This window comes from Schistosoma haematobium, chromosome ZW (genome assembly GCF_000699445.3).
Source record: "Schistosoma haematobium chromosome ZW, whole genome shotgun sequence".
Taxonomy (NCBI): domain Eukaryota; kingdom Metazoa; phylum Platyhelminthes; class Trematoda; order Strigeidida; family Schistosomatidae; genus Schistosoma; species Schistosoma haematobium.
This window is the reverse complement of record NC_067195.1, coordinates 52,864,022-52,884,708: the sequence shown is the minus strand read 5'-3', so window position 1 is coordinate 52,884,708 and position 20,687 is coordinate 52,864,022. Positions and strand designations below refer to the sequence as shown.

At 31.0% G+C, this 20,687-nt stretch overlaps 1 protein-coding gene across 2 annotated transcripts in view; it reads right to left on the bottom strand.

Moving 5' to 3' along the window:
- MS3_00003861 (uncharacterized protein) overlaps positions 1–20,687 on the bottom strand; it is a 248,629-nt gene that overhangs the window by 109,936 nt on the left and 118,006 nt on the right. For both annotated transcript variants that reach the window (XM_051211722.1, XM_051211723.1), the window contains 9 exons: positions 20,483–20,590; positions 19,740–19,844; positions 18,876–19,175; positions 16,150–16,394; positions 14,969–15,095; positions 10,646–11,142; positions 8,762–9,161; positions 5,168–5,536; positions 4,114–4,377 (listed from right to left, as the gene is read on the bottom strand). In XM_051211722.1, the coding sequence (XP_051071819.1) occupies positions 4,114–4,377; positions 5,168–5,536; positions 8,762–9,161; positions 10,646–11,142; positions 14,969–15,095; positions 16,150–16,394; positions 18,876–19,175; positions 19,740–19,844; positions 20,483–20,590 (2,415 nt within the window). The remainder of the gene's footprint in view (positions 1–4,113; positions 4,378–5,167; positions 5,537–8,761; positions 9,162–10,645; positions 11,143–14,968; positions 15,096–16,149; positions 16,395–18,875; positions 19,176–19,739; positions 19,845–20,482; positions 20,591–20,687) is intronic.

The window sequence follows — 20,687 nt, the reverse complement described above, 5'->3', positions numbered from 1 at the left end:
AAATCGGAAAGTTGCTACACTGTATAATATATTTAGAAAAAAACATAGAAATACAAAAACGGAAGAAATTAGAAAACTGAATATTTTTGCAGAAAGGGATTTAATCAAAGTTCGTCTGTAAACTCACTCCTATACCTATGACCAAGGTAATGAGTGGTTGCATAAACGTCTTCTGAATGCAAAAGTTTGATTTGTTAATAGGGATACCGATAGCTTTAGCTAATTTTTCTAATTTTTTTTAAATATATTGAGCAGTGTAGCAAATGTTTGATTATTATAATCCTCTTTCTTTCAATCACTCATTTTTATTTTGTAATCAATGTGACATAATATGATTATTACGCAACGCAACTACTCGATGAGTATAATTTCATTGTTATAAGTGATATAAGTATTAATGTGAAGACATGATGAGAAAACTTTTTACTAAACTCCAAAATGGGAATATTCACTGTCATTCAGTTATCCAAATTTTGCTTATCTATTGTAAAATCAATGTATATTACATACGCGAACGAAGTAAATGATAAGTTTTTAGTTCGGGGTTGTGAAGATTGTTGACTTTCATTAAAAACATGAATTGATTATTGTTAGATCACCATCGAAAACCTGGAAGCACTGAACGAGCATGGATTAGTTGAATTCAGACATCGTTGGAAGTTAAGCAGTTCTCATGAGAGCTCCTGGGTTCGAATCCCCATGTGGGATCGTGGATGCGCACTGCTGAGAATCATTATACCAGGATGAAACGTTCATCCATTGCTTCCATGTTTTTAGTGATGGTCTAACATTGATCGGTTCATAATTTCATGTAAGTTATAAGTACAGTAAATTTGTTTTCGAATATGGGAAAGATCGATAATAAGATAAACACAGGTTGAAATCATGAGTCAATTGAAGCTAGACCACCATGGAAAACCTGGAAGCACTGAACGGCCGTTTCGTCCTATTGTGGGACTCAGCAGTGCGCATCCACGGTCCTGCCCCTCCCCGCGAGATTCAAACCCAAGGCCTTCAGTCTCGCGCGCGAACGCTTAACTACTAGAAATTGCGTGACCATCTTCCATTGTACTGAGGTAGATACCTGTTTCTACCCAACACGGATTAGCTCCACCGGTCACGGCGTTTCACTAGAAGTACGATAATTCCCTCACGAAGCTAGTCACTAGTGAGCACATGTTAATTATCAATATAGGGGTTGTGGAGATTATTAATTTTTTGATTGTGATCATATTGTTTCAATGAATCATTAATTATTTTCAACAAATTAATCACTGTTATGTATGGAGAAAAATAAATTTATATTGAAATAAACTATTTATAAACATTTCACCAACCTTCAAAATTTACAGTTTTAAAGAAACACGATAATTTCAATTGTTTCATTTATCAAATCAGATAATTGTTACAACTAACCAAAATCAATATTATTGTAAGTTCTCCTATCTGTTGTTAGTGTATTTCTGTAAAATGTATCATTGATTTCTAACCCCTATCATTCATATGAAAATTCTGGATAAACGTCATGATTGTCTTTTGGTCACATAATTCTAACCAATTTTATTGGCTATTATGTGCTATATACATGTATATTTAATGTGTTTACTTAATTCTTAGTTTGAAGCGTAAAAATCTTCTGAAATACTATCTCACTCTCTTCAATCGACAATGGATTGTCAAAATTGTAGTGTTGTTGTATGTTAGTCTTCAGTTTATTTAATTCGCTTAGATTTCACTTATATTAGAAGAATTTCTTAATCATTTATACATTTACAAATTATAACCATAATATATAGATATAAATACAAAATCACTTGAAATATTTAATTGGTCAGGGTATCATTTCATTATTTATAACAATGAGAAACAAAATATTATCATATACACATAAACTGTAATATATTTATTATCATTGAGAAAGATAACCTTACAGTTCTCATTAAGTAAAGAAATTAGTTCCTTTGCATATTATTCATTTATTTCTTTAAAAAAATATCTGTAGTAAAGTTTGAGGATATTTTAACAAACTATTTGTAAGTTGACTTGGTTATGTACTTTGAATATTTCATGCAATTAGATCCCTTTATGAATTCATAAAGGGATCTAATTGCATGAAATTTTTGAAAAGCTGTCTCCCTGTTCACATTTTCAAGTCACTTAATATGTTGGTGAGAGTTCGTTGCAGGATATCGAGAGAAACAACAAGATTAAAGTTTTTGTTACGTTGCTTTAATGATGGCTTCTTTCCTCGTCAGATTGTTAAAGCTGTCCGTGCTTGTAAAATACCTCCTTCCTTAAAAAATCTTCGACGTATCACAAAATCCCAAATTGAATGCACCAGGGAACTTATCTCTGAACATAAAATAGGATCCCTTGGTTATGAGAAAATTGTTATGGATTTAAATATTGTATGTCGAATTAAACTCATTAATTTCATTCGCGATGTTCAGTCTAAAACCAGTCATAAATTCTTGAAGACATTAACGAAAACACTTGTAAAAGAACAAAACCATGTGGCCTTTCCTAACAATCCAGGAAAATACATAAAGAATTTATCTAGTAAAAAACTTTAAATATTAATGAGTAAAAACATCTATCATGGATATCGATCATCTGATTTTTATCTGGGAAATAGTCTTAAGTCTTAAGATATATCACATGGCAGATGCCTATGTAGCAGGTTAAAATATTTGGTTCTAGTTTCTGTTTCTAGACTGTTTTAATCTGGGGCTTGTATTATTGTTAATTATTGTCCATTGTTTTCTTTATTAAATGTAAGTAAAATGTGTGAGCTTCCGGGTAATCGACTAGATTATTTACTTTGTTAATGCTTCGCAATCACGTTAGCTTGCATGCTCCCATTGTACGAAAGATATCTTCTGGTTAATCACGAACCTGTACAGTATGAGAAAATTAGCATCCCGAAAATTTATTTTACTTGTTACAACACCCTTAATTTGAACGGTTATTAAGCACTTTAAAGAATTAATCTTCTATCGTTAGTTAGTTATTCACTAACTGAGAATAATCCATGGTTGTACTACTTTATGTGAGCATTTTGAAGTTGACCAATAATTTTGATTTCCGTATAAATACTTGTTTATTCAGTCTAATGTTATTCGATTATTTTGTCGTCTAAAATCTATTCACTTTAAATACAGGAGTCGACTATGTGATCAGATTTTTATGATATTTTAGTTAATCCATTCAGTGTTCAACTATTGATTCACCATGGAGTTATTATTCTTAAATACTGTCGGTCGAATGCATGCTCAAGTTAATTTTCCTCAATGTCATGAAATTAAACTATCTTAGAGAGCATTTGATTGATCATGCATACTGCGTAGAATAACAAAGAGTCACGATTTATGGCCAACAATCTTCTAAAATAGATCTCATACATAAGAATGTTCTTATGACCCCACTTATGGACAATCTTTGAACCAATAAGACATAGTATTCATTGTCATGTAGTTTTAAGTGGTGAACCATTTCTATTGACTAAGTTGTTGTGAGGTTACCTAGCTAAATAACTTAATCTTAAATAGTTACAAAATTTTGCAAACGATACTGAGTTTATATGTCATGTTAGTTGGCAATAGTTAATAAGGTTCATCTCAAACCTACTGAAATTGAAAATCATGATAGAACTTGTGACTGTTGTCCAGTTCTATTAACTGAAGAGTTTAGTAGCAAACCGTTTGACTACAAGTCCCTTGAGATGCATTAGTTTCCTTAAGAATGTAGAGGCATATTGCCGATGACTGCTATATAGTACGGTAACTAGATCCAGAGCTTCCTTTTAATTACCTCCAACCATCTAACGTTCAAAAATTCACGTATTGAATTATACCTAACGTAATTCAACATTCTTTGTTCTATAATCTGAATAATTAAAATACTGCCCCCAAAGATTTCCTGAAAGACAGTAACCTTGAAAGAATAGCGACAGCAAACATATACATTTTTTGATCTTGTCTGTACATCAAATCAAATTTGTCCTTTTAGAAACATGTAGTAACCATTGTTTGAAAAATTAGCAATAAATATCCTCTCATCCTCACATGTCCCCCCGACTTTATAAGAAAATCGAAATAAGTAAATGAAGCTTACATTTTCTGTCATCGGTACTGTCGTAGAGATGAATTCAGATGATGCTGATGGTAATTGTAAGGTGTTGCTTAAATGATCCCATTCATCTAATATATCTTGAACATAATTTTGAATTGATGCAGAATATGTAAATTCCATTGAACCATAAACCTTTTGATTTAACTCACATAAATGATTTTGTGCAGTGTTCCAAAGATTGCCAAGTAAGACTAATTGTATACCTAATTTACCATATTGAGGATCTAATTCTTTGATACATTCATTCTGAAAATTAAATTTATTTAAAAGAAATTTGAATAGAATAAATCAAAACATTTTTAAGGTACACTGTTTGTAGGAGTTGATGTTCAAGTAATTAAAATATTTGCATCTTGAGTGGATAGTCTTGGTGTAATCACTATTGTAAATCATTTCAGAATATATTGATTGTATCTAACAGTAGGATTCACGATGCCGTTTGTGTTTCTTGCCAATAACATAAAATGCCATACTCATTGAATAAGTTATCTGGATGCATGATCAGTGGATAACTCATTCACATACTGGGTTTGAATCTTAGAGTAAATATCAACACTGGAATCCCAACACATTCAGCTGAAAAGTCACAATCAGGACAAAACACACGTCCTAGATTGTACTATCAGTCACGACCCACATGCTATTAAGAGCATGTCATACAAGTACTAAGAACATACCACTTGCATTATGTGCAGTGATTATCTTTTTCCGTTTCTTAAACCATTTTCCATCATCGTGATTAAGATAAAATTTCATCATGGCATATCAATACAGTCTTTTAAATTATATGTTTTACCGGGAATGATTATTTTAGTACTGATTTAGTCTAAGGGTAGTTTGTCTTTATGATATAGGATTTGTAATCCGGAAGTGTCATTGACATTCAAACACACATATATATTGTGACTCAAAAGCAAATATGAATACCTGTATTTAATAGATGAGTTACAAATACGTGAATCACCAATGAACATTATGCGAAAACGATAATAGATGGAGAAATATGAAAGACAGCTTTTAATCATAAACTACTTACAGTTGCAAGTCCATCACGTTTTGATTTATGAAATTTTGTTCGTTCACATAAAATTTTTAGCCATTTGCTTATACTTAATTCTTGAATAATTTGATCTGGATCTTCAGTTGAATTTTTAATTAATTCGATTTGTCGTATAGATCCTTCAATTTTAGCTAAATCTGTTTTAAATGTATGTAGAATTTCTCGATATTTTAGTAATGAATTAAAAGCGAAATTTACAATAGTTTGAGATTTAGAACATGCTAATTCTAATTTACTCAATTCTGTACCATGATCTGATAATGTACTTGACTTAAGTAATACCTTGGATTTATCATTAAATATTTCTATACAATTCCTCCAATCCATTGATTTCCATTCAATATTCTGTAAAAAAAGACGCAACAACAACGTATAAGGTTCCTGCTACGTGTGAAGGTCTGATCATTATAATAAATGTTTACGTCAAATATTCAAAATTATATAATTCAATTTGTTCTCCACGACCCCGCCCCCCCCACGAGACTCGAACTCAGGGCCTATCATTCTCGCGCGCAAGAGCTTAAACATTAGACCAATGAACCGGGATCCAACGGTGTTAATGTCCAACACCGTTGAATGCCGGCTCAGTTGTCTAAAGCTTAAGCGCTAGCGCGCCAGACTGATAGGTCATGGGTTCGGATATCTCGGGAGGCAGGATCGTGGATGCGTACTGCTGAGGAGCCCCATACTATGACGAAACGACCTTCCAGTTCTTCCAGGCTTTCCATGGTGGTTTAGCTTCAATTGACTCATGATTTCAACCATTGAAATTTCTAAAATCTCCATAAAACCCCTTCTGATAAATTTATTCTGTTTGAGTGCGATATAAAATACTGTGTTATGATTTATTTCAAGAGAGTGATATATTTAACAACTCTCTGACAATGACATGAGTAAAGAAAATTTCACTTAACATTATTGCTCTTCTTGTATTCATGGATAAACATAGTACCTGAGAATAGTTATAATGTGAACATTGGTTACAAGACTGATGACGATTATAGTGTATGTTCTGATAACAATAGTATACCATAAAATGCTATCGCATGGAGAATACTTATTTATTTTTAACCACATTAAAATCTTTATGACAATTATTTTATCAAAATAGTTTGCGAGTCACTTCCTTTTAAATAAAGTATCCTTATTTTCTTATAACATCCTTGCATGAACTGTTCAATTGTAGCTTACGGTTTCGTACAATTCTTGGTTAACTCTGACTAAAGAGATCGGTGTATTGATATATTTGAAGAACATTTAAATGAGCTATTAATCAGAGATATTCACAAATAAAACTAGAAACATTAACTTGGTCCATTGTTTGATCACAAAGTATTTTAGTTAGCTAACACATCGTGAAATTTAAGATACTACTCAAAGTAATTGTGTTGTTCCATTATAGTACTTCCTTGAAGTCAAATTATATGTATATATCTCTCACAAATTTACTTATTTCTTCATAACCAATCATCATTAACAAGTTTAGTTTTCTATTTAATCATAATTGCAAGACTGATATTTGTTTTTATACACTATATAACAGTGAATTCTCTACATAAGGAACTAAGTTTGTATAATGTTAACAATTAACTTTATGCTTAAGTTTCTAAGCATTAATTCATAGTAAAATCTGAATGTTGTCGGTTTCGCTTCGTATCGATTTAAAGGTCCAAGGTATATTAAACTCAGACTAAACATAAAACCACTAAAAAGATCAATCTTCAGAATAACAAAATTAGTTTTCACATCTTTAAGTAGAAAAATAGAAGCTTGTAAAGTAAAACGGGTAATGTATTATTACAGATCAGAATAAATTATAACTCCAATAAAATAACTTAAAAGTAACGAGTAGGTCATGAACAATGAAGATAATGTAGCTATCATGGAATAACCATTATTGATCAATTCATTTATTGTAGAATATTTTTCAAAATATTTTCAACTAAACAGAATTCATGATTGTTACTTTGAACGCTGTTTATGAATCGTTATACATGTGTAAAATAAGGATTCCTACATTTTCATCACCATATAATCAACATCAATGTAATCGCATTGCATAATTATAAGCTATAATTTATAGATAGTTTTCTTACAGAAAAAGTATACACGTTTATATAGTCCGAAAAATAATTACAGTGTATACTATTGCTCTCTTGATTTAAGTTGAATTAGACTAATATGTAAACCTGGATAGTGTAATAAGAAGACGAAGATTATCAGAACTATGTCATACATTAACCCAATACATCTCCCACAATCTGATCACAAGTAATGTACTTGTTAAGAATATTTATATATAAAAATAAAAGGTTAACTAGACTAGAAATGGAGGGTGAAAGGAGACAAGGATAATAAATAAATAATATGGAAGCAGTTTGAAACCTAATCACTCTGAATAATAAGCTAATACTACCAGGTTAGGTTTAAGATGAGAACAAACCGTTTTTGAAGACATAAAGAGGTTTTGAATTTTCGTATGGCTAAGGCTTCACTAAACCTTAGTATATGCCATTTTACGCTTTTGTACAACACAGGGAAAGCCGTGTTAAGGTCGATCATATGACCTGTTTCGACTGTTTGGCAATATCGGATGATGGATGCTTATCATCTACTTTTATTGGGTCATTTGATTTTATTTGTTTTTGCAACCATTTAGGTACAGGTTGAGGCACCTTAATTTGGCGATCACAAGTACTCCTCTCTATTGATGTATGGCCACACACACATTTAAACAGGTAAACACAGTGGGATGTGACGCAATCGTTTTCAAGCCTCTTAGGTTTTTGATGAAGCATGAACCTTGTTTATCCTTTGATAATGACCTTTGTTGCGTAGTACGTTTTGTTGTTAACTAATTCAAGCCTTTATTTTAATAGAAGACTATTCGACTCATCTCTGAACGGTAAGGTGATGTAGATAGACTATTTTTGCCAAAGATATTGTAAGTCTCACTATACTCTGACCTTTCTATCGATTTATGAATTTTGGAGGATAACCACTTTCCATTAATGTTTCGTTCGACAACCTTATTTTGTCATCAATAGCATCGTTTGTGCAAATATGATCATTCCTATTAATTAGACCCTTTTATCAAACTTGATTGTTCGAAATGTGTTGAGCTAATATATCAAATAATTCTGATAATCTTCGTCTTCTTATTACCCTATCCAAGTTTATCTAAGAGGCTAATTGCTTGAAAATATGTAAACATTTTATATGGCATATAAAAACAGGTTACTACTGTTTTATTCTAGGCAATATGAAAATAACACATGCACAAATTACTATAAATAATCTTATCAAGTACACTTCATCAATCTTTGGATAGATCAGATAATTACATATGTTTTAATAAAAACAGTTCACATCATTTGATTCAGTTAACAAACCAATAATGATCAGTTTTTAACGTCTGTTAAAAAAGATATGACTAAATAGACCTTAATCTTAACAGCGAATGACCTAAAATAGCCTTTTAGTCAATTCAGTTATTTATTACTTAAATGGATTATTTAATGCTGTTACTAAACTGTTCTAAAAATAGATCAGTTATTACCAGTGACTTACATGAAGTTCTTTCAATTTCAATTGTACATAATTATTATTGACTTCAATTCGTTTATTATCTGTACCATTACTATTCGAAGATTGATTAGTTTGTGGTTTTATACACCAGAAACGATCGTTCATAAAGTAATCATCTAATTTCTTTCCACTATCCATATATTCAGAGATATTTACTGGAACTAAACAAGACTCATGAATAAACCAATCAATAGATTCATTTAATCCAGTTAAACATGTTCTTATATCATCTGATTGGACAGTTTGGTCATTTACTACCTTGCCGTTGGTCACTGTTGATGTAGATGAGTGTTCAAAATTAACTGGAATCTCTTTGACTGAAAATACTTGATTGAAAGGTTTGTTATTCTTATTGTTTTGGTCAGTGTTATTCTCACTAGATCTGGTTTAAGGAAAGAATATTTGAGTAGTTAATAAACCGGAAATATTTAACGTATATCAAGATAAGAAAACAGTTAAAATAAAATCCTTGTTCTTAACAACCCTAATCATGATTTTACCTTTAAGCATGTACGAAAACGTATAATAATAATCATTATAGTTTGCAAAATACTCTGGATGATAAAGAAGAATTTTCATTATTCTCCAACTTCTTGTTCACAAACTCCATCAAAGCATAATTAAAGACAGGATTAATATGGCCTGGGTTCGAGTGCCGCGTTTTTAATGATGGCCTATCAATAAAACTACCGAAATTGTTATGTTAAAAGAATTGTGCAATTCTGTTTTGAGGTAACGTACCATTCTGCAATACTTTCGATACAAAACTATTTCGATACTGACATAAATTATGTAACCTGATATTGCATGAGAACCTTAATAGGCATATTTCGTTAATATTTTGATTTAAAAAAACCTATAAACACTATTTCAAAACTCTTCAATTATTAAGAATAAATATATTTAAAACTACAGAATTGTAAATAGCTGTTTACCTTCATTTCATGACTATTTATAAATATTTAATAGTTGAATTCATAAGTCGATTTTAACAAGACTGACATGGAAAACATGGAAGTAATGGACGGTCGTTTCGTCCCAGTGTGGGACTCCTCAGCAGTAATCATCCACGGTCCCACACGCGGGACTCGAATCCGGGACCTTCCGTCTTGCGTGCGAACACTTAACATCTAGACCACTAAACCGGCTTACAATAGTTTTGATGTCTAACTTCGACCAATCCACGATTTTGCGCGACCACCCACGATTGTCATCAGTCAGTGACTGCCTCACAACAGACACTGTTGAACTCCATTGATCATGGCTTCTTACTAGAACTTCAGGAAATACATCTTGAGGCCAGTTACTAGTGACTTGATTTAAATTTTTTGGATAATATGTTATCAATTAAGCTGAGTTTTAATTAAAATTTCAATAAATTTCTTATACGAAATACCTTTCCTTCAGAATAGCCACAGTCAACTTTAGGATTCAGCATTTCATATTGATACTTTAAACATGTTTCTCTCATTTTTGTTATTGTTTAAACTCACCCCAATAATCACATATTTATATGTAGGTTGTTTTCTAGGTAGTCGATACCAAGTGGGATTTCGCAACACATATTTGATTTCATATGATTGTTAGGTTCGTGATTAATTATTATAAAGTGGTACAGTACTTTAAGAGCAATTTTACTTGTGACCACGATTTAGGCTTGATTTGGTACTTCATTGTTAGACGTCAACCATACAGAGAAACCGTTTCTGTTAACTAACCATTTGACAGTCAGAGATTAACTTTCACATGTCATAAGTAACGTCCGTATTATTCAACAATTAACATTGAAAGTTATATTTTACGCACTTAAGACATAAACCAATCAAAGCATTAATAGACGTTATCAAGTTAAATGGTCAAACTCACAGTTTGTTATTAGTGATCTGTTGTGATGGATTTAATTCACTGACTAATTTCTCTGGATAAATTGTTGTATTTGAGGTTTTCTTAGCCAAAGGTTGTGTTACGTAGTTCAATGTTCCATATTTACGACACAAACTAAGTAATTCGTTTTCTAATCTATTCAATTCATATCTTACGAATTCATGATCATGTTCTATTGACTGAATAGTATGTCCACGATATAGACTATGCCGACGAGGTGGAACTGTTGGTGGTTTATCTTTATTGTAAATATCTGTTGTTGTTAGTTCATTTTCATCATTGGAACTCTTTGAACTTGTTGCTATTGAGTCTAATGCCCCCGTAAATGTTGAACTTGTTATTATTGAAGATATCCCAGTACTAGACGGTAATGAATATTGTTTAACAGGTGCTTTGATACGTGTTGAATTCATACTAATCAACTTGGAACTATGTTGTCGGAGTGAGGCAAATTCTATACACGTGTCCTTAATTTTATTCTAAATTAAATGAAAGAACAAGTTAATTATTTTCTAAAGAAATCGTTTAAGATGACAAAGACTATTATATTATACAATCGAATATTGTTTTCTACTGTAAAATATAATCCATAGTAAATTGAACAAAAATGCATGCATTTGAACAAATATACATATCAACAGATATTTAGCTCGATATACACATTTAAATATACGTACATACAGTAAAACACAACACTATAACCGTATTGCACAAAAAATAATATGAGAATATAACGGGTTATTACAACAAATTTACTGAACATTTATTTATTTGAGATCTGAATAAATCAAGTATTTCATTTTTAAAAGTTATAAAATGTTTTGTATATCATAGTTGCTAACAATCCACTTGAAATAATATCTTTAATTTAACTTGCTAATCAACAAGTTAACCCTAACACTTATTGAATTATTCAAAAAAGTAATTACATATTATGACAAAATGATGATTTAAAACAATTGGGTTTTATTTGTATATGTCATCATATAATGATAGTTCACACTGTACGGAGCTGAAACTTAGAGAACTAATACAACCATCATCAAGAAGGTACAAGTATTTATAAATAGTTGTCTACGCAAGATACTCAACATTCATTGGCCGGATACCATCAGTAACAGCCTTCTGTGGGAGAGAACAAACCAGCTTCCAGCTTAGGAGGAAATTAGGAAAAGATGATGGAAATGGATAGGACATACATTACGCAATTCATCAAACTGCATCACGAGGCAAGCCCTAATTTGGAATCATGAAGGGAAGTGGAAAAGAGGAAGGCCAAAGAACACATTACGTTGGGAAATAGAAGCAGATATGAAAAGGATGAATAAAAACTGGAAAGAGCTGAAAAAGAGTGCCCAAGTCAGGGTTGGATGGAGAACGCTGGTGAGCGGCCTATGCTCCTTCACGAGGAGTAACAGGAGTAAGTAAGTAATGATAGTTCGTAAGCCTAAGCTTTAATAGGAAGTCATAATTAGTGAAATCAATTAATACGTGAATGAAACTATTGGATAGTAATAACAATGAACAATAGTCATAATATTTAGTAAACTGGGTGGATGACTGGATTCTAATTAGTTTCGCACCTGTAGTCGAATCTGAAGATTTTATTCTTTATTCTTTATGTAATAGTGCAAATACACTGCCAAAGAGTTTTTAATGATTCAGAGCTACTCAGTTTTTAATAATTCGTCATTGAAAAGGATCTTAAAATTAACAAGATTTCAATTGAACACTATTGCAGTTGAATAACAGAAACTTCTCTATACATTCTATTTCTATTTTAAGTAAAAAAATTTCTGAAGTATCATGAAAGTTAGTGACATTATGTTTTAGATTGTCATTAATTCATCTACATGTCTCCTTGAGTTATTAATATCTGATAGAGAATGAACCTTATATTAATTCATAGAACGAGTACGAGTAATCATTGTGACTTTATTGTCCAATAGATTGAGTTTGAAAATTTAAAGTAATTTGTATGTGGTACAAAATTTCCAAGAGAATATCAACGCTTATTGGAGAATAAACAAATTCATTTATCAATACATACATTGAACGATATCTATGCTACTTTCCTTATTGTTTATCTCTACTAAATGTTAACAACAAACTATGAAATAATTTATCGATTCACTAACTAAAAATCTTTTATACTAACAGAATAAACAATTACTTTTCTAGTAAATTACAAGGCAGACATTCATATTCATAAATGAAAATCACGAAATGCACTTTCTCAAAATAGGCTATTATTAAATGTATCAACTAAATTTTAAGATAACTACATCCAGTAATACGAGATATAAAACTTTAAACAGTTTTTGAGTCTTATTGTGTTTAGTTTATAGTAAGTATGAAAATGTGTTTTTCTTTCCGTTGCCTGTATGTTTTACCTAGAGATTCACTGCTATAACAACAATGACAACATAGATGACGCTAGTAAAAAGATTAACACAACAGATTAGAACAACATATGTTAAAATACTGACATTCCAATGTCTCACTGTTTTTTTATTACTCCTTTGAATGAAGAATCGGAGAAATGATCAGATTATAAATATCGTCTAACAATAGGAAGCATTTATGTTATTAGATTAAAAAACCATAATTATAAAAACGTATAGTTTGAACAGAATGTTCTCTAATTATTATGGAGAGTTGATAATGATGTTCGGCTTTCAGAGTTCCGTAAACTTCTTGTTTTTTGAATCCTTAATCCAAAGGTAGTGATGTATTTATTAGTCAGTTGAAAAGCTATTCACACTGACTTTGCAAATAAGGGATAAGTTTATGATGGGTCAATATATAGTTTCTAAATTAAGGATCGTGACATAATGATTCAGTTTGTATGGTTTCAAGTAATCGAAGGATTGAATTTATGTTTAAAGACTTATCTAGGGAATAATCAGTGTCTGGTTTCACAGGAACTCAATATCAGTCACAAGTAAGGAATAAAATCACTAATTGTAATCCTTGGTGACCCTGGATTAAGTGTTTGGCAAAGCAAATCCACTATGTTGACAGTAGTAATTTGGGATTTATGTTTATGAAAAGGAAGAAGTACTATAACCTTGCAAACAATACTTGTCATTTAAGATGTAGTACAAATGTTTGTAGCGTTATAACAGTAAACAACTCACTGAACTGAATTAATAAATTCTCCGTATCATTTAAAACAGTCGGAAAGTGGAAAAGTGATAGTGATCAGGAGATATAATCACATGTTTAGACACTGTAGGAATGATGGACAACATAGACATCCGAGATGTTAAAGCCAATTTTAATCTAGCTGTGAATCAAAGATGTTCTTATTTGTCAAACTACCACATATATATACTAACAAAAAATTGATAACAACAAACCAGTATCCCAACCGGCAGACTATCAAGTTTAAAGCTCTCATTAGCCTCTCATATTTTAACCAGTTTATTCTTCTACAACCTATATATTGACACTATGTACAACACAGAATTACAGGGTGATTTTCCCCAAGAGCTGATATGAAACAGAAAGAAATGAAAACCGGGAAGGACTGAACGGCTGTACTATTCTAGCTCCCGACTAAATCAGAAGTAAGGCAAAAGTCTTGCTCGTTGAAAGATCGAAGTGTTTTAGCCCCGATCCCGCATATAGTTAAGAGTATATGTTGTTCCGTAGTTCTACAGCATATGTCAAAATATGGTTACAACTAAGTACAAATTGAAAAGTCCTCGCTAATTCCACAACCCAAAAATAGTCAATAATCATTACGAGACAGGATAGTAACTGTCTCAAAACATCTTGATGACGAATTATTGATAAGCCATTGTAAGCATCGATACATCCTGCTAAGACTACGTTAACTGAAACCACATAACAGACTGAATAAGTTCAGTATGGAAATTTGAATTATCTGCATTGTACTCTTAGCAGGAACTCAAAAACAAATTTACTTTTATAAGGCTATAAATAGAATGGGATGTGTATCTTAGAAAAAAATCCATGTTCTAACATTATACACTATGAAATGATTATATTCTACACAAAAGTGACTAAAATATCACAATCAGTTGACTCCACATCTAATAATATAATGACTTCAGCTTATGTTCTGACAATTCTAATAAAGATTCCTAATCACTGTACACTTCAGGATTATTAAAATCTGAGCAATATGTTAGACAATTCTCATTAATAGTAATAGCTAATCAAAGTTAAAAATTGTAAATGACGACGTGTCTTACTACCTGATGACCATAAATGTATTCTAGATTAATAGTTGCAAATTTAAAAGAAACCTGACAAAAAAGACAATAATCGCATTACCTCAATATTGGAGAGTTCTATCTGATTGTCTTCGTTTTGTAATTTCAGCAAATGGTTAGTTGTCATTTTTAAATCTCTTAATCGTTCATTAAATGATTGCCATAATTGATAACGTTTAAGCCAATCACTGTGAATGAAAATGTTGGTCAAATAAGATTTATATATACACTTTTTATTTCGAAAAAGCGGTTGAAGTGTATTCAAGTGTAACATGTTATGAAAACTTACGAGAGTAAATTTGATACATTAATTATTAGTTTCAATACATACATTTGTAATTGTGCGTCTAACTATTGTAGCCCAGTTATATACTATCTAGTACCTTAATTTCCTGGTCAAGCTTGCCAACACGACAATCCAGTCGACTTATATGCGTCATAATACTTGATCTTCGATGTTGTCTCTTAAAGTAGAGGTCAGATGGGAAGGCACAAAAACAAAAATGATAGACTGACTTACCAAAGTAGAAGTCATGCTGTTGACTGTAGTAGAGTGTAGCTGTAACGAGTTGCTTCCTATTGATAGGATGTATCTATAGCGATGCACAAACTTAGGGAAAGGTTAGTAAAGGTCAGCTTCAAAAACATCACACCTTCGCCTACCCTACGAATTTGTTGATGCCGGTGATAAAGTTTGGGACTAACACATTCAAAAATTACTCAAGAAAGGGAAGTGTATGACCAGCCTAAAATAATAACTCATTGCTCTTAGTACCCACATTGTTGAATCGATAATACCATCAATACTAACCAAAATACGTTCGAAGATCTCTAAGGAGAAATATCCTTCCACGGCCTAAAATACTACAAAGTATCGATTGCTTCTAGATCTCTAACGTCACAAAACAGCATGCAATTAGCTTAAAATAATGATGCATAATTTTCTTATCGAGCACCCTGTAAACGTTTTTCGTTATAATATTCCATCAAGATAATTCTTTACAAACCTTCAAAATGTTCTTTCTGTGTATTTATAGAATACTAATTTTTTGACTGAAGCAATTCCCTAACACGGCTTGACGTCATGAAAGATGAAATAAATAAATAGAACCGAAAAAACTGAGACATACAAGAATATAAGATATCACTAAGAATGTAAAGTATTCAATGCTGAAGAGAAAAACTGTTCTAAATCCTGTTCTCAGTTAAGGGTAATATATTTCATTGTTATATATAACTTACTTCTTATTCAATTCAAATTCATTATTGTAGGTATCTAAGCGGTTTTTTTGTGTTGATAGTAAAACTTTCAACCAAACTATTTCATCATTGTCTTGCTCAAGAACATTGATATTCTCTGAATTTTCAGAGTGTATTTGATTTGTTTGACTTTTTCGTTTCAATTTTATATCATCATTAATCTCTTGAAGGATTCTTGCTGAATCCATCAGAGACTTATTACAGGTTTGTAATTCGCTTTCTAAAGTCTGTTTTAAAAAAGAAGCACAAAAATATCAAGCAGAATAGTTAACAAAATGTTGTTAAAATAGCCAAGAGTTAATAAATGTATTTGTTATGTACAAGTGAAGTTGAAATATTTAAATTACTTAGAAATTCTAACTGAATGATGGTTATTCTAAGTTAGTAGTCCAATTCATTGTTGAGTAACTAAAACAAGTTTACTATCTGATTCTTATATAAATGAGGGATAAGTAACTGGGAGTACTTAATTCCACTGATCGCCTTCTCAAGCTTTTTTTATTTCAAATGAAATAAAATTAGGTCACATCTTTGAACTTAATTGTTTTATTTACCTCCGTAATATAAGCAAAGAACATTATCTGAGATTGTCAATCTTTTGTTTCTCTTTTTTATTTCTGATTGTCTTTGTGTACTTCTTTTTGTTAACACGATCATGATTAATCGATCCCAAGAAAGTTAATTTTTCGATCTAATGATAAAGGTTTGATGCTAATACGTCAATAATAAACGCTTGTATGAAAAAGCTGCAAAAAACAGACTGATAGATCTATAGACTAACCGCTGTCCTCGATAAATTTTAAAACTTTGCTTAGTGAAACGTCACACTATAAGAAGAGCTCAGGTTATCAATCAGGTTAAGAAAATCGCGACAACAATTTTCTGATTAGTATTCTCTCAATGCTCTTTGTCACTACCTAACTGGTCGTTGTCACTTCGAATTTTATAATTTTACTGTGCCATTAAGGTTACTGTATGTTCCCAAATATATAGGGAAAGTTGTTCCACTTCAAGTATAACATCTGAGCTTCGTCGAATGTTAAGCTTTTTCTTCACATCTGACCTCTTCATGAGTTTGATCATGTGGATAATTGTTGAAGTGTCATATTTGTCAATGACCGTATTCTCGATTTCATATTAGAAAAAATCCCAGTCGCTTGTAATTCAAAATTACTGTAAGTGCAATCATCATCCTTTTCAGCTTAATTACTTTACTCCTATTACTCCTCGTGGAGGAGCATAGGCTGCCCACCAGCATTCTCTGTTGACTAAATTTAACAAACGTATACTGATTTTTCTAATCTGACTAGCTTTTAAACGTGATTATTGTACTATTTTGTTTGCAGTATTTTTAAAACTTCATGTTTAGTTACTTTTTGTGTTAAAACCAACGAATGTATTGGCGAGACTATAATTTATGGATAAACCAATCAGATGTAAAATAACAGGTTTCGGATTTTGGCGTGAAATTCATTCAGACATTTGACCAAATAGCGTTTTAACATTTTAGCTGATGTCAGTTCATGATAAAAACCCTGAATCTAATTTATAAACCTAACTATCAATTGTAAGTCACAATCCTTATTCTTCACATAATTTTATAATCCTTATTTAACCCTAGTAGGTAGGTAAACATCCTCAACTTCACTTTAGCGTCCCTCAAAGGTCATCCATAAATTATAGTATCACCATTTTATCTTTCTAAATTTTTACTTGGTCAAAATGCAAGCAATCATCTGTTTAGAAATAATAAAATGTAATTTCGTCGATTCACCTGGTGTTGCTTACCTAACGCAATACCGAGGCAGTCTGCACAAGATACGCATATACCAATAAGAGACTGATTAATCGCAGTCCTAAATAAAAATGTGGAGATGCGAGTAAACAGCACCAAATGAATTTAAAACTTCCTGTTCCACAAGCAGATGGCTATCAGGACTCAGTAGCTAAGTGGATAACGTGATGGCGTTTGAAGTGAACGATACTGGGTTCGAGTCTCGGAGTGAACATCAACTTTGAGATTCAGGTACATCCAGTTGAGGAGTTCCGTATAGAACGAGACGTGCATCCTGCATTTCACTGTTAGCCTTTATCTATCATTATTATTTTAACTGTTTATATCTGATATGACGAGAAGAAAAGTCAAAATTCAATTGATTTACTTATTATGAGTTTTGTTCAACATTAATTCCATTCTGATTCAATGTGATAATTACTCAGTGTAGTATTCGGTTTTGTTTTCTCGTATGATATTTTATTCTGTATAACATATGATATTCTTGTATTCCATTGACATGAATTATGATCAGTATGTGGTTTATTATAACTGAGTATTTTTCATATATGTGACTTCATCCTAATTATTAATCATCAAAGTGTGTGCACAATCAATATATAAATGAGTGTATTTTTGACTAGAGTGGTCGTCGTCTTGTTTTGGCGGTTAATATATATTTACTTATATTAGTCTTTATGTTCTTTACTTTTGTGTAGTGCGAATCGCAGAGATCTTTTGTTCCGAGTATAAGTGATAAACATTACCGACACAACAATCAGCGACGACCAGATATAACAAGTAGCATTCAAACAACAAAATATATCAATATCAAATTTTCAAATATAATACCAAGTAAAAATAAAACAAAAAACAAAATATAAACAATAAAAATAATTTTAAACAACAACAACGACAACAAAAATCATCTTACATCTATATATGCACCAAGTTGTGAAGTTAAACCATCATGACAACATTTTAAATCATTTTGTATACAATTTAATAAACGATTTGTACATTGTAATTGTTTTTCATATATATTTAATAATTCATCATTTAATATAATATAATCGTCAGCAATAAATTTATTTTTTAAATCAATATAATTCATATCTAAATAATCTTTATATTTTAATCGTTCTTTATCTAAAGTTAGTTTCCAATGATAAGTTTGTTCTAATTCCGTTAATAATTTGATACAGTGATTATAAATTTCAGTTGTTGGAGTTTTCTGTTAGTAACAAATTATAAAGAGATAATAATAATGCTAATATTAATATTAATAATAGTAAGAAAGAAAATAACAAATAATTGTCTTTTCATTAAAAAACAACAACAAATAAACAAACAAACTAGACTAATGAATAATGAATAATATCATGCACTAAAGCGATCGTGAGATTGTTAATTAGAATTTATTGTTATTATTATTATTATTACATTTGTATAGTCTTTTTATAGTTAGTTCTCAGTCGTTAATCATAATCTATGGGTAATTTTTTTAAATTCTTCTACATATCTGTCAAATACACAATCATCTTTCATATTATTGATCCGTAAATTATTTCCATCCTACTCGATCATTACGTTATCTCAAATTTCGTGGAGAAATGTAAGTTAGCACCACAACTGGATTAAAATAGTTATCTAGCTCTCCATAGTATACAATCATTTGTTAGTTTATATTCGGTCATGATAAAAACCTACTTCAGTTTCATTACAATAAAAAAACTTTTATCTAAATGAATTATTTGAAAAATATTTAAATATTTTAATAAATATAAATATCTCTTACAGTATAATCAATTAATAACTGTTGCGCTGTACTAAGTTGCTCTTCTAGTAGAGTTGCTTTATGAAATTTTTTATCCAATTTTTCATTGGTTTCATACCATAAACTCTTACATTAAAACAAAAAGAAACAAAAAAATACGGACATTAAAACAGTTGTGCTAGTATTTAATTAAGAAGATAGTAGACAGTTCGGAGGGTGAAAACAGTCCCTCTTTATATGTTCGGATTATTTAGTAATGTAAAGATACGTTGATTAAATTCAGTAAAAAAAATAACTGCCTAATCTTTGAAAAGAGAAATTGTGAGTTTCGAATCTTGAAAAACGTATTCACATATGTAGATATATATAGATGACCAATCTTCAGTTAAAAGAAAAGCACTCACAAGATGTTTTTTCACTCATCAAAATAATTCCTCTTAAATTAAATCAAAGAGATATATATCCACGATATTTATGATCTTCTAAATGTGAGGACTGAGAATACTACCGTATGTTCCAAAAAAGTAAACGAAGTGAAATTCCAACCTAGGTCTCAGGTCCATGGTTCGTTTAGTTTATTGATTTAAATGGTGAAGAAACGAATCCCGACATTCTGATACTTTTCTATGCAGATGTATCATCACTTTTCTGCACACATTTATCCTGAAATAAACTAAAGGCGCTATAAAGATTTCACGAATATATTTGAGTCATTAATATAGTCGACAAAAATTAATTTATCTACATTTATAAAAGTAACCTACCTGCAAATTTAACAAATCTTCGAGTCGGTCAGATGAGTTACTATTTCCACCGGTCACAATTAAATCTCTCAGTCGTGCTTCCAGATATAATCTTTGTTGTGCGAATAACTGTCAAATATTGAGATTAAGCATGTAAAATAGAAAAAATCCCATTATGCATGAAAAAAACAAATATTCAATGGCTTTCTGTTGGGAGAGTTGATGA